The sequence below is a fragment of the Anticarsia gemmatalis genome, chromosome 25, assembly GCF_050436995.1.
Source record: "Anticarsia gemmatalis isolate Benzon Research Colony breed Stoneville strain chromosome 25, ilAntGemm2 primary, whole genome shotgun sequence".
Lineage (NCBI taxonomy): Eukaryota > Metazoa > Arthropoda > Insecta > Lepidoptera > Erebidae > Anticarsia > Anticarsia gemmatalis.
The window spans coordinates 4408402-4422082 of NC_134769.1; the positions used below are offsets into that span (position 1 = coordinate 4408402).

A 13681-nucleotide genomic window follows, 5' to 3' on the forward strand; every position below is an offset into this window, starting at 1 on the left:
TAGTAATAGGTACTTTGATTCGTGATTTGATTTATATGATGAATAACTGAAATTGCAATTTTTGGGTGACTAATTCAAACTATGTTAGAGATATATGATTTAAAGCCGGCCAAGGCTACCTTGTTTATGTAAGTTTTTTCAAATTTCAGCTTTGAAACCAACAAGACAAGACTAAATAACTCACGGGCGCGCTAGCTTCAATCATAGTTTCATTTCTTATGACCATTTCGCTCCATATATTAAGATATTGATCAGTAAACTTCCTGGAAGCATTTGACGTCAATGATGCATGAATTGCAAATGCCAAGTCTGCCAGTTTCATTATAACCGCTTCAAGTACTGAGTGTAACGCGGCTATTTTCAGACCAGATCTAAATCGAGCTATGTTGGTCAACAAGCACGCGTCTTAAAGGATTAACTTTATGAAAATGTGGGTACTTACACAATCAAGCTGCAAGCTAATTTGGGATGTTGAAGTACTTTTTAATGGTATTTGGAGAGCACTTTATTCTTTACAGATGTTTGTGGATCTTTGAAATGGTTTTGGTATGTTCGGAATGATGTAATATACCTAAAGTTTTAATGGAAAAATACACCGTTGAGTTATAATTATATGGAAGAAATAAAACAAAAATAAAGCATTTTAGTAACATGTTCTCAGGTGTAATATTAAAAAAGTAATTTTAAAGTGAGTATATTTTCACTTTAATGAGGAAACCTACTTACAACTAGTAGGTTAACATAAAATACTTTAAGTACCGCTTCGTGTCGTTTTAAATTATCTTGTAACTCACTAAAGCGACAAAACGACTTCTAGGTACAGTTGATACAGACAGATGACGTAAGCACCACGTTAGCAAGGACCCCACGACAATTACGAAACCAAAACACGTCCGTAACGTATTGTGATTGCAATAGAAATGGTAATTTAAAGGTTAAAATGCGAGATGGAGATTTAAACCGCGAAGACAGTACTTGGAAGACGAGTCACTTGTTGAAAAAACCGGTTTGTTGCAGATTGTGTACATTTACAGAGGGCAACATTAAAAATACGGTTTAACTTGTCACGATGGTCTTGTATCTAAAGTCTTTAAGAATTCCCCGCTATTGAGGAAAATGGAATCATAATCAGAAATTACCAATGTACAAAGTACGAACCAAACCTTTGATATTTGAAAACGCTGTGGCTTTTTTTACACGTGATAATAAAACATATGTAAATGAATGCGTTTATCTAAATTGTCTCACGATTTACATTTAGTTGCTAAGATATGTATCAGCTCGTATCAGCACTTAAGAACATAAATGTGTTTGGCAACTATTAAGCCTAATCTTTGGCTTTAATTGCAATCTCCAGTCTCACAGAAACGGCGGATGAAAGTCGACGAACGAATGGGCACAGCTCTAAGGCAATAAATCCCAGGCCTTCTGTCTGTATGACCTAGGTCTGACCTAATTACGCGGCTTTCCCAACTACACGAGTGGTGGTAAACACTAAAGTGTTGGATACACTTAAGTATTATCTTAACCGCATCGATAGTCATCGAACAGCGATAATAGATTGATGTTTTATGGATTTTTCCACTACTTAACTATGAATAATAACTGTTTTTTCTTTCTAATTAATCTACGATACACCCATATAAGAGCTAAGTTATTTGCTGGCAGTGTCATGAATCATCTGTATTGTCATTAGTTATAGCACTTAATTACTTGAATTATTTCAAGACATGAATCAAGCAAAATATTGTTTTGTAAATTCTAAAAATGAAGAAGAAATTGCTCTGAACTGTGGGTGGTATTTTTAATAAGCGTGTAGGTATGCTAAATTGATTACTAAAGGGGGATGTCATCATAAATTTAATGTGATCTCGTAAGCAATTTAGTGTGATGAGCGAGCTCAAATAAGTATCTCCTATAATGCTTTACCCCGTCTACGTAATTATATCTAATAGCCCTGTAATTACCATGTAAAGTATAAAATGAATATAATCTATCATTCTTTGTATCTAAACTGTAATCTTGTATCTACGTGGTAATATTACAGCTACACATTGAATCAAATTGAAGAATGTTTTATCTCTGCATCGACGAAATTCAAACATAAGTTCCGTACAATTCTAAATGGGTTCCTTTTACAAAGTTAAAGATTTTCTCTTCAATTGATAGTGCTCTACATCGCTATCTCCGCTGAAAGCTCGACGCAAGTGCAGTGCAGCAAATAAAACTTTCACGTAGCAATCGATAGAAGGGTACGTTCTAGTCCCACTGCCCTTTAAAAGCAAAGTAATGCATATTGTATTATATCGTCAAGGGTAGCTATTTCCGAACGCACTAATAGCTAATCTATAATATAATCCGTATTACTATGAAATGCACTTAACAAATTACTATGCTTTAGTAAAAAAGAACTATCAGTAGATATAAAACTGCAAACTATGAATATACATTTGAATATTTCAATAAAATGAATTTGTAATAAAGTTTTCACAATTCAGATCACTTGTTCGTGTCGCCTAGCGCCTGAGAAAATATGTCAGGCAACGAGATTCAGCCGCACTGCAGCACCGGTTATGTTCCGCAGGCGTTTCGATTGAGCTTAATTAAAATTGTCCCACCGCGTATGAAGCGAACATTGTAAAGGTGTGACAGACGTTTTACATAACTGAAATTTATATATACTCGTGTTACGTTTTTTGTTTCAACCCCTTTGTATTTTATCATTCTACGAAAAACGTAGGTACAATGTTTTCAACACGAGTATAAAAACATTCAGGCGTTTCAACGAATTCCAAACAGTTGCATAATAAAGATTGAATCAAAATAATTCCCGGTATTGTACAGACAGCGGTATTCGTAATCAATGCGGAGAAACAAAGCGTGCACAGATGAACATTGTTGTTTTGTTACAGTTTATAAACAGCACAAAAAACGAGAGTTGTTTATTTTGAGCTACTTGCCGTAATTATATTTGAATGAGAGTTTATGAGTATCTTACAACGATCAATAAGTGCAAATGTTATGGTTAATTTTTCAAAATAACTACTTATGCACTTTTTAGCTAATAAATCTTGCCGAGCTTGATATATGTCAAACTGTCAACATTTGCTCTTTTGCTATTTTTAGGCGCTTGTCTTACAACTCGACCGTGTAAGCAATTTGTCGAGCTTAGTTCTAACAAGCCCTTCTTAGAAATGAAGCTTCGCGTTAATTATCTTTGTCTTAATTACCTCTAAACCCTTCCGGCTTCACACCTGTAGTGTCTCTACATAACTATAATTATAAGTAGATTGAAATTCTTAGAAACTTTGGATATTGAACTTGTAGGTGATCATAATTTATGCAACTGCATTCGTATCTACGTCATTGCTTTACGGACTGACGTCTATCATTAATAATAAAAGCAACGATTGATCGACTTTGTTAGATTACTGAAGAATACCCCCTATTTCAACATTCCTGCACGCTTTTGTTTGTGTTCGGTATTTACTGTAATAACAACATAAGATTCCCCGACCGTCTTTTAGAACTTTAGGTACATGTTTTCCGATGTAGGTTTTCCTAATATTTGCTTGGAAACTTACTCTAAGCTAAGTAAATAAAAATGATAAAAATATTTATATCTACAAAATAAAGACTTTACTATAATGTTTGGTTTAGCTAAGTTTTTATTTTATAAAATTAATGGTAGAGATAATATACAATGACTTCCGTGGCGCAATGTTCAAGGTGGTCGGGAGGTCCTGGGTTCGATTCCCACACGGAACAATTATTTGTACGATCCGCAAAGAGTGGTTTTGGGTATGGTAATACTTTGTGTCCGTTGTTTGTTATGTTACCTTTATTCGTAAAAGTCCTCGCGACCCAAGAGCAGTTCTTAGTGAGGGATTTGTGAAGTGAATAATTTGATTTGAAGTGATAAAAAAAGAAAAGATATATAAATCACACGAGATTAACCTTCTATTATTTATGTAGCTTCATACTCTTTTATTATATGTTAGCAATAAGTCAATATGGATTGCAAAATGTTCGTCAGAAGCCCGATGACACCGGATACTCGCAGGTGGCAATCGATACCCATGGGACGTAATGTGATGCTGACTCAAGCAAGGCGAGCCCGCGCACTGGCCCGTGGGCTCCGGTTACGAGGATATCCACACGATATTCGCTCCAATAAAGATCTAGAGCAGGAAGGAAAAAAATTCTATTAACGGCAAAACTGAATACTGAAAATGTGGGTAGTTGCAGAAAAGGTTTTTGGCATAGAAATTGACCGTGCTCTATAAGTAAAAAACCAAAAAAATAAAGATTTTGGAATGTTCTCTGAAGTAAAGCTAGGATGTATCGTTAACACTGCCCCTAATATGTACTGTCACTAAAAGCCTTATTGATTCAATAATATCATAAGAACGAGGGGTGAACCTATCGTTTCCGCGAACCTCATAGAGCGTTAAAAGGAAGCTGTTGATGGATAGACCTTTGATTTTATTATGAAGCCGAGTGACGAATAAGCGTTACTTACGCTTATGAGTTAAACTAAAAGCTTTATAATATATTATTCAGTCGGCATAATGGATAACAGCCATCGTCTACCAAAACTTACCTCACTCATGAGTGGTTTCATGCAGTTAGTGAGCTCTGCGGGTTTGGATTTTCATAATATAAGCTTCAGAGTTCGTGGTGTGAATGCGAGCTGCGGTTCTGCACAGATATTTGCATATATTCATTATTACAATCGCCAGGTTCATGCAGCCATCCACACACGAATCTAGGACACGTTTATTTTCAGGACACGTGAACTCGATACCGTCTGTTTATCTATTTATTTCCCTGTATGCACGTGCGTACTCACGTAATATGACGTCAGAGCACTGAAGGGAAAATATTCTACGGCATATTTACGATTGGGTAGTTATACAAATGTGAAGGCTGCGTATTTCTTTTACCACGAAAACAGTAGTTTTGGTATTTGAACCGTAAATTATTATTCTTCCGTAAATACTATTCGTAGGCTGTTTGAATGTTTTAAAAATAGTGCATAGTGCATCGTTAGTACATTTTAAAGAAAATTACATGTCATTCCACAAATAATCGTAAAAGGAAAACACTATATTAATTGCACTGTCCGACAAAATCATACGCACCTGTTATTATCTAGCAACGTGTGTAATCTATTTTATGATTTCTTCAAAATTAGTTGACGTTGATTTAACACATTGTCTATCTAGTAAACGAGTTAATTATCCAACTCATTATGTTAACACGCTATTAAAGCATCATTTTTAATGCAATAGTTAGCTGTAAAAGAAATAGTTTCTTTGCTTTTGATCCTGGATATAGAGTTCGAATTACTACCTCAAGTCGATCGCTAAAGATTGCCGCATTGCATCAAATGTAGCGGATCTTAGCCAGATGGGAAAGGATAACGACTATTATAAACCCAGAATCCACACAGAATACTAAAAGACACAAAGAGAAGTTTTAAAGGACATCAATCACTCGGGCACCTTTCTACCCAGCGGTAATCCCTTTTAAAAGCTCGAGGAAGTAGAATAAATGCTTCATCCAAGTGCTAGTGATAATTTGTTTCGATAAGGCGCAGGCTGACACACATTAATGGGTCAACTACTCAATTGTCGCTTACCGTATTTATCCAATTGGCTGATTGTTTCCTTGAACCGTGGTTCACAGCATCCATTGTACGAATCACAGATTGGAAGCGTGGGCGTTAGATTGTCACGTAATTATTTGCGCACTTGCAAATGTTCGTTGTTGGGGTAGTCCTAGCAGATGAAGAACAACTTTAAATGAAACATTTTGCTTAGATTTCGGCGCCCGATGACAGAATTTAAAGTGCATTTACCCTTGGATTGCTTGGCTTTTCGGCGCTGGCCGTGCCAACAAGCTGACGTTAAACTCTCGTAAGCAATGACAAAGCTTAAAATATCGAATTAACGAAGTATCGAAAACTTCGTATCTGGTTTCTGTTGTGATGCTAATCTTTTATCTAGTTTGTGAAGATGTAATGTGTGATTCAGTCGTCCTGTCTGCTCGACTTCCTCCCAGGATGTCTGCACCCATCGACACATTAGGATAATTTACTTTTAGCAATTTCTTCTTAACTGAGATTGACGCCATAAGGACTGTGGGTTCAAATTTTTTGGTGGATTCAGATTTTGATCACATTGCTTTCCAAGGGCTATAGTTATTGACATAGGAACGTAATTTGATAATTATAATAGGTAGATGTTTTTCATCTATTAAACGGTCGTTGTTCAACTTATCCTATGATTCCTAAAAGGAATGGTATGAAATAGCCAGATAAATATTGACTTCTACAGTAGCCAGTAATTATTTCAACTGTATATTTTACAACTTTCTCATTAATAGAATCTAGTTACAAACTGTCAATTTCTAAAAGAAAATCCCAATTACGCCCGATCGGAAGTCAATACAACTTTTCAGTCAAGACATTCTACCTCATTAAAGAGGTAATTAAAAGCGGTAATAAGTGTAATAACACAACGGGCAGCGAAATCACATGATTTAATTAACTTTATAATCAGTTTGTAATAACTGCTTATAAAGATTCCGATACGATTCACTTTTCATTTCGAATGGCTTTGTCTGCTTCATTTCACCACGTGTTTGTTGTTTGTCGTATGGTTAGTGGTCAACCTAGTGTCAAAGTTGTTCAAGCCGCCCGAAAGGCCTTTGACATGGCTTAACGACTATTATCTTAGCAAACAACAACCGGGACCGACTTTTTACGTGCCCTCCGAAGCACGGAGACGCCCAGCTCAAATACCACTATGCGGTCACCCATCTATGGAATGACCGCGCCAAGGGTTGCTTAACCCACAGATCGTTTACCGACCGGTGAGCGCAACTGGCTATGGGCGCCTCAACGACGAAACGACGTGTTTGTACTCAATGGGGTACTAATATAAATCTATTGCCGTCAGCATAGCGTCTTTAAAAAAGTGATCCACGTGCTTCGGCGAGCCGTCTTCCAAAATTCAACTTTCTTTGTCAAAGAGGAAGGAGGGAAGTGAGGGAATGTACGCTTGTCTGACGTCATATCAAGCGTGTTATGGATCACACATGACTTGCGGTTTTTATTATAACGGGAATTCCGGAAAATGCTGCTATGTGGCGGAATTTCGTCTTAAGAAAAGGCATAAGATTGTAAATTGTGTTTAGTTAGTTCAGAAATAAATTTTAAGTTAGTGGTAATCGTAACAATTGTCATTCTTTGCTTACGTTAGATTCAAGATCAAAATGCGTGAAACAATTCATGGTTACCATTTTCATAGGTAAGTTGTTAGACCTCAGAATATAACAATGAATTCATCATTGTACCAATTCAAAGGAAAGCCTTCCCCAATAAATGTAACCCGTTTATCAGCAGAATGCAGCAACGCGAAAACGACAGTCCCATTAAAATCTGTGTATACAAACGCTGGCCACCTAACTACCTGCAATTAATGAATCAGAGGTTATATTATTTACTGCTGTTCGTACGTGGTCCCGCTCGTTACTTATTTGATGGCAGGATGATGAATGAACGCGAATTAATTACGAAGCTTATTACATATGAACATTACGTTGATACGTGATTTTGTATAATAACCTTACATAACCATAGCACTACTTCAAAAATCCATGTGATTATGCCGTTGCTTATGAATTAGCTTGGGTTCATAAAGAGTACCCACAAAGTGTTAATGGCTATTTGTAAGATAATTCCGAGAGCCTATAAAAATCTTGATCACCTCCTAATTACAACAAAAAAATATTTTGTACTTTTTACAAAAAAACAATGTTCAAGATTATGATCTCTCAAAAAGTGTATTAAAGGGTTTCTTCCTAATTCGTATTTTAGAACTCTGTACTGCTAATATACAATAGGATTCGGGATCGCGCATTTTACCTAAAAATGCCTAACTTTTCGGCGTTTCTAAACAGATACTTATATCAACTTCTCAACTCAAACCACAGTTTTAATCGGGCTATTACCCCCCAACCACATCCAGATTGAATAACCTTAATAACTCTGCGTTCGACTTGGGCAGTGGACTTCAGAATCGACCGTTGGCTTGCACCACTAGAGTTAATGACGTAGAAATATGTTTCTTGTAGCCTATATTGCCGTTCTACTTGTGGCAAAGGAGCTTTCTTTACTTTGATTGGACTTTGAACTTTGACTGGTAATTTAGCCTCAACATGACATAACGGTAGATATCTTATAAGGCTTTTTCAAAACTCAAAAAAATATAATACGATAAGAACTTTTATAAAAATGTTAAAGATTATGTTGAAAATAGTATTAAAGTTTCAAAAAGACGGGATTAACATTTCCGTGACAGTAAAAGAACTTAATAAAAAATAGTTACTATAATACTTTTCGAAAATCAAGTTCAAAAGACATCTTGTAATAGCTACAAAAAGTACACGTAACAATACATTCTATGTAATGTACTTATTCGATTAAAATCTTTTAATAAAACTTGTACTGGTTCCTTGCTACATGCGTCACAAAAACGAATCAGTCAGCTTCAAAGTACACTCGAGTCTCGTATCGAGCAGCAAACACCACGATTCTATAGAAAAAACCGTCGCAAACAATGACAAAGCGGGTCTTGAGTAGCAAACGCGATGTATAGCACAAATGTATCAAGATCTTCCCTGCCTCCCGGTACTCCATCTCTTTCTAATCGTACTAACTCGCTCGAACCTCTCGCTTGCTCCAGGCGAAAAGTTAAAAGCGGGAGCGGACTTCATCTTCGCCTACTTGAAGCGTAACGCCCTACAAAATAACAAGGGCCGTGATTACATTTAGATTCAATTGAATTTTTTGTAGCGCCTCGTAGCGGTACAGAATGCACCTCTCTCTGTGGTATCCCTTCAAGATAATCTTTTCTTAGAATTATTCTTTCGCTTTGTGTTTAGATCGTCTAGCGGTCAGTTAATAGAGTACGTAGAAATGTACGTGCTTTTAATATTAATAATTACATAGAGATATGTTTGGTTATGTACCTATAGTTGCTTATAACTAGAATAGGAGTTTAATTATCTATCTCAACACGCTTAATTACGTTTATAAATACTTTAGAATCTACTTTCATCACTTAAGTGTTTATACATACATATCTGGTTCAACTAAGTACATTGCATTTCAAAATGCTTGTAAATTTATTTTCAAACACGATTTCACAAGTAAAGAACTTAAATCAATACTTTGCACGTGCTTTAATTAATACAAACGAAAGCCAAGGCGTATAAACTTTTAATTAGACAGAAATTTTAGCAAACTTGCTATAACAGCAAAAAATGAATACAGCAAACCGAATGTCGTTCTGAGAAATGTCGAAAACTAACTTATATTTCGTGTGAAATTTTACTTGTTACTGAATAATAAAATAAGCTACGATTTTTCTTCCAATTAATTGTCCGTAGAATTCTCAATAATTTTGCGTCTTGCATCCATTGAATACACGGCGCCAGCGACCCGTGTCTCACTGATTACGATGCTTTCTAACGGCACACACTATTCTCTTCCAATAATGACACTTATTGTATCAAATTATATATTTTTCTTGCTATCAAATTCGGGCATTCTTATTGCAGATGATACATTCTCTTCATCAACTCTATCTTTTGTAATACATAGTTATAATTGAAAATTGTTTCTACACCCGCTATTCTGTGTCGAATTTCAAATAACTTTTGTTTCGCGAGGATATTTTTTCTTGTTTCCGAATGTTCGGTGGCAAAAAGTGAGTAAACAGAACTCCGTGGCTAAGTTGGCGTGCAATTCGTGGTGTGCTAAACATTACACTGTAACTAAATGGTTTGAAAAAGCTGTGATAAACTTTTGGTTAATGTCCTTTGCTAAAGAGTTCTTTGTTCTGAGTGTAAAAATTTCCGATTGGAATAAGCAGCATGGTTAACGTGTCTTGAGAAGCGTGAACAGGCTGTCTGCTAGGTTCCTTCACCGTTTATCTGACTGTAGTTTAAAATATAAACATTGTTTTATCTGCACGAACCGGAATTAAAACTTATCCGCTCGTCAAACTTTTTAGACGCGCCTCTAAAACGTCTCTATGTTCTTTTGTTATTTAACGTCTATTATCTTTCTGTCTAGGTGTTCAATCTCCTGATTTTCTGATAAATACTTTTCTATTGTTAGAACTGGAACATTATTTAAAACGCAAGTCATGATATAGCTTGTGATTTATCAATTTGTCTCTGCGAATGCCTGAGCATAATATATTCTACAGCAAACTTGCTATTTGGTTGACAGTCTAATGAAAAAACAATATTTTTGCTAAGTCATTTTACTGAGAAATCAAAAAAGTATTTCCTCAGAATATCAGAAAACATAAACCTCTGAAAACCCTACGCGGTTGTTGAGACGTGTTCGTGAAATAAAATGCAGAAAATACGTAGTTTCAGAAAACCCAAACAAATTGTTCAATATAAAATGGTTTCCGCCATTGCATAAGACAGCAACTGCCGTTAATTCGTCCCGTTGCGTTGGTCTACACTATAAGTGTTCACTGCACGTTGCAGAATGGGATGTCCGTTACTCCGATATAGATCACCGACACAATTATTATCCACCGCCACTGACCTTGGACTTTGCCATTCTTTTCCACCACATAATTCAATATAACATGCTCTTTTGTCGACGTAAATAGGTAGCGATTTATCTTGCACATATTATGCTTGGTTACTTTGGAAACGAGGCTGCCTTTTTAGGTGAGCGGTGTCAATCATACTGTACCTCGATTCTCTACCACTATCGACTACCGACAACCGGCTAGCTATCGACATTTTGACATTTAGAATGTACTGCCAAAAATGTTTCTACGACGCCCATCAGAGGCGCTGATCAGATTTTCATACAATATTTCTCGATGACAGGTCGGTTGTCGGTAGTCGATAGTAATAGACAATTGAGCTACTGTAGCTCGATAGGCTCGATAGCTCGATAGGTAGCCGGTTGTCGGTAGGCGATAGTAGTAGAGAATTGAGCTACTGATCGTAAGGTTTTGTGTTCGACAAAGTCTGTGCGTTTATCGATTGCAAATTGATCACCAGGTGTGAAAATCGTATTGATAAAATGTCGGACGACTCGTTAGTTACAGGCTTTCAAGTAAATTGGTTTGTTAGTACAATCAATCGATGGACTCTGGCTATGGATCTATTTTAAGTTAGTACCTACAGATCGTGTGACAGTTTCAGTTAGCCTTAAAGTATTCATCTAATTACAAAGAACAAAGTTAACTATTTCTTTACAAAAGTAATACGATACGAAGGCGCTTCTCATGACTCAAACCCAAATAACTTCTAATTTTCTACAGTTCTTATTAATAGAACAATAGGGTTACTAGATACGTAATGAATGAGTTCTCATCTCACGGAAACGATTATAAGTTTTTATTCGAATAACTTCTCTGATATCTGGTAGAAAAACATTGCAGTTTACTGCTGTCGGCGTATCACAAGCCACCTTATGATCATGGGTGGCTTTTCACACATTTAAGAAACTATTTACAGATCATGGTTTTTTTTTGGTTTAGTCCCAGATGTCCCCTCTAACACTGTCCTCCGAGGTGACAAGTGGGAATAAAAGTAGGAAGAAAATTCCCGTCTTTTTTTTGTACGGAACCTTAACAACAACTATGAGGGGTACCTTCGCACCATGAAAAGTGATTAAAAGAGTTAGTGTTGGCCCAGTTGTCCTCCCGTTGGTCTGTCACCGTTGTCACCTGGTGTGGTGCGGAGCGTGACGCTTGCGCGGGCGCAGCCAGTGCCGCCATGGCGGTGTGGTGCGGCGCGCGCATTCTGCCGCTCGAACGCCGCGTCTACTCCATCACGCTTGTGGTGCGTCCATGTCAACATTATTCTAACTAATTGTGTCAATTTATCCGTGTCAATGAGTGTGTGCAAAATGCATCGTGCTAAATGAAAATGTTTGATACCGGTTTTACGTATTTTTGAAAAATACCCAGTTTTTCAGTGATCGTTTATTTTACACGTAACGGTTGTAAATTACAAGGGCTAAGCTTCTTTTTGATTACTTCATTTACTGAAAAGCTCATAAAATCCGAGTTAATTAAAAGTTGTGTACAAGAAAGAAATGGTAAACGAAAGGATATAAAATTTGACGACGCCTCTGTCCGCTTCGTTTTACCAAATTATATGAAGCTTTCGACGGCAAAATTTTAATCTAGAGGGCTTCTTAAAATAAAACGCGTATCTGAATTAAAATTGTGTAATATTAATGATTCTTCTCACGCGATTGTTACACGAACTGACAGGTTTTTCTTTACGATCGACGCAGCAATGATTTAACAGACAAAACACAAGCAGTTTACAATTTACAAAATAAACGAAACAAGTTTTATAGTTGAAGCTGTCAAATTAACCACTAATGAAGATAAACAAACCTTAATCAGATTGTAAACTGTAAACGACTATAATTCAAATAATTATCGCAAAGAAGCACTGGTAAACGTTTATTTAGTATTTCATAAATATTTTCGATTGGATCTGAAAACTACTTTACTGCAAGTAGTGAATGCAATCCCGATCTCGCGGGATCCCGATCTCGCGAGATCCCGTGTATTTTTTCGGGATCAATCCCGAAGCATAATATGACGAGATCCCGTTCGGGATTGTCGGAGAGGGCATTTTCAGCAGCTGGCTACATTGCAATAGACTTAAGATGCTGATTAGAAGCTCGTACTATTGATACACTTTGTTTTTAAGAGGCTACTTTCAAAATGCCATGTGATTACTTTTTATTTTGATCTCCTGAAGCTACACCTACTTTTTGATTTTGTTCATGTTATTACACCTGTTAATTATATTACGTTGTTAGTAATATTCAAAAATAAAGGCTTTTATTTTCTTTCAAATAATAATTTATTGCATTCACCACACTATCACACACATATTACACTAGCTGACCCGCGCAACTTCGCTTGCGTCACTTAAGATAATCATAATTTTCCCCGTTTTTGTAACATTTTTCACTGTTATTCTGCTCCTATTGGTCATAGCGTGATGATATATAGCCTATAGCCTTCCTCGATAAATGGGCTATCTAACAATGAAAGAATTTTTCAAATCGGACCAGTAGTTCCCGAGATTAGCGCGTTCAAACAAACAAACAAACAAACAAACAATCAAACAAACAAACTCTTCAGCTTTATAATATTAAGTATAGATTAAACAAGCCGTTTTAATCGTATTATTTTTACTAACTGGACGGGATCCCGAAAATCTCGGGATCCCGCGGGATTGATATTTCTGATCGCGAGGGATCTCGAGTTGACGATCTCGAGTCGGGATTGCATTCCCTAACTGCAAGTAATCTTATAACTAGAGACTTAAACGCTTTTAAAAATGTATTAATAAATTAAGTTTTATCTTCAATAAAATCTATCTAATAGAATAATGATACAGGAATAGATATCGACATCCTATTATGTGTTATCAACAAGTTTTCCATCCTACGCCCGAAGCCAATTATAATGAAACTTGTAAAGCTGGTCACGTTTTCCTGTAAACTTGAAAATATACTGTTTTTCTCCTAATTAATATAAAAATATGAGAACGTTTTTTTAGTTTGTTTTGAGAGAACAATGCCGCCAGCGTTCGCAATTTA

The 13681-nt window shown here is 36.3% G+C and overlaps 1 protein-coding gene and 1 long non-coding RNA gene across 5 annotated transcripts in view; one reads left to right on the forward strand and one right to left on the reverse strand.

The window, feature by feature from the left end:
• LOC142983936 (uncharacterized) overlaps positions 1-13681 on the forward strand; it is a 136394-nt gene that overhangs the window by 23730 nt on the left and 98983 nt on the right. Inside the window, exon 1 of one of the 4 annotated variants that reach the window (XM_076131153.1) lies at positions 11751-11892. The exons of the other annotated variants lie outside the window; for them this stretch is intronic. Within the exon in view, the coding sequence (XP_075987268.1) occupies positions 11827-11892 (66 nt within the window). The 5' untranslated portion in view covers positions 11751-11826. Of the gene's footprint in view, positions 1-11750; positions 11893-13681 lie in introns of those variants that run through there. 4 annotated transcript variants of the gene reach the window in all.
• LOC142983940 (uncharacterized) lies at positions 3911-11745 on the reverse strand. Its single transcript, XR_012960121.1, has 3 exons — positions 11710-11745; positions 4604-4701; positions 3911-4181 (listed from the first exon to the last, which is right to left on the reverse strand). It is a non-coding gene; the product is annotated as an uncharacterized LOC142983940 (long non-coding RNA).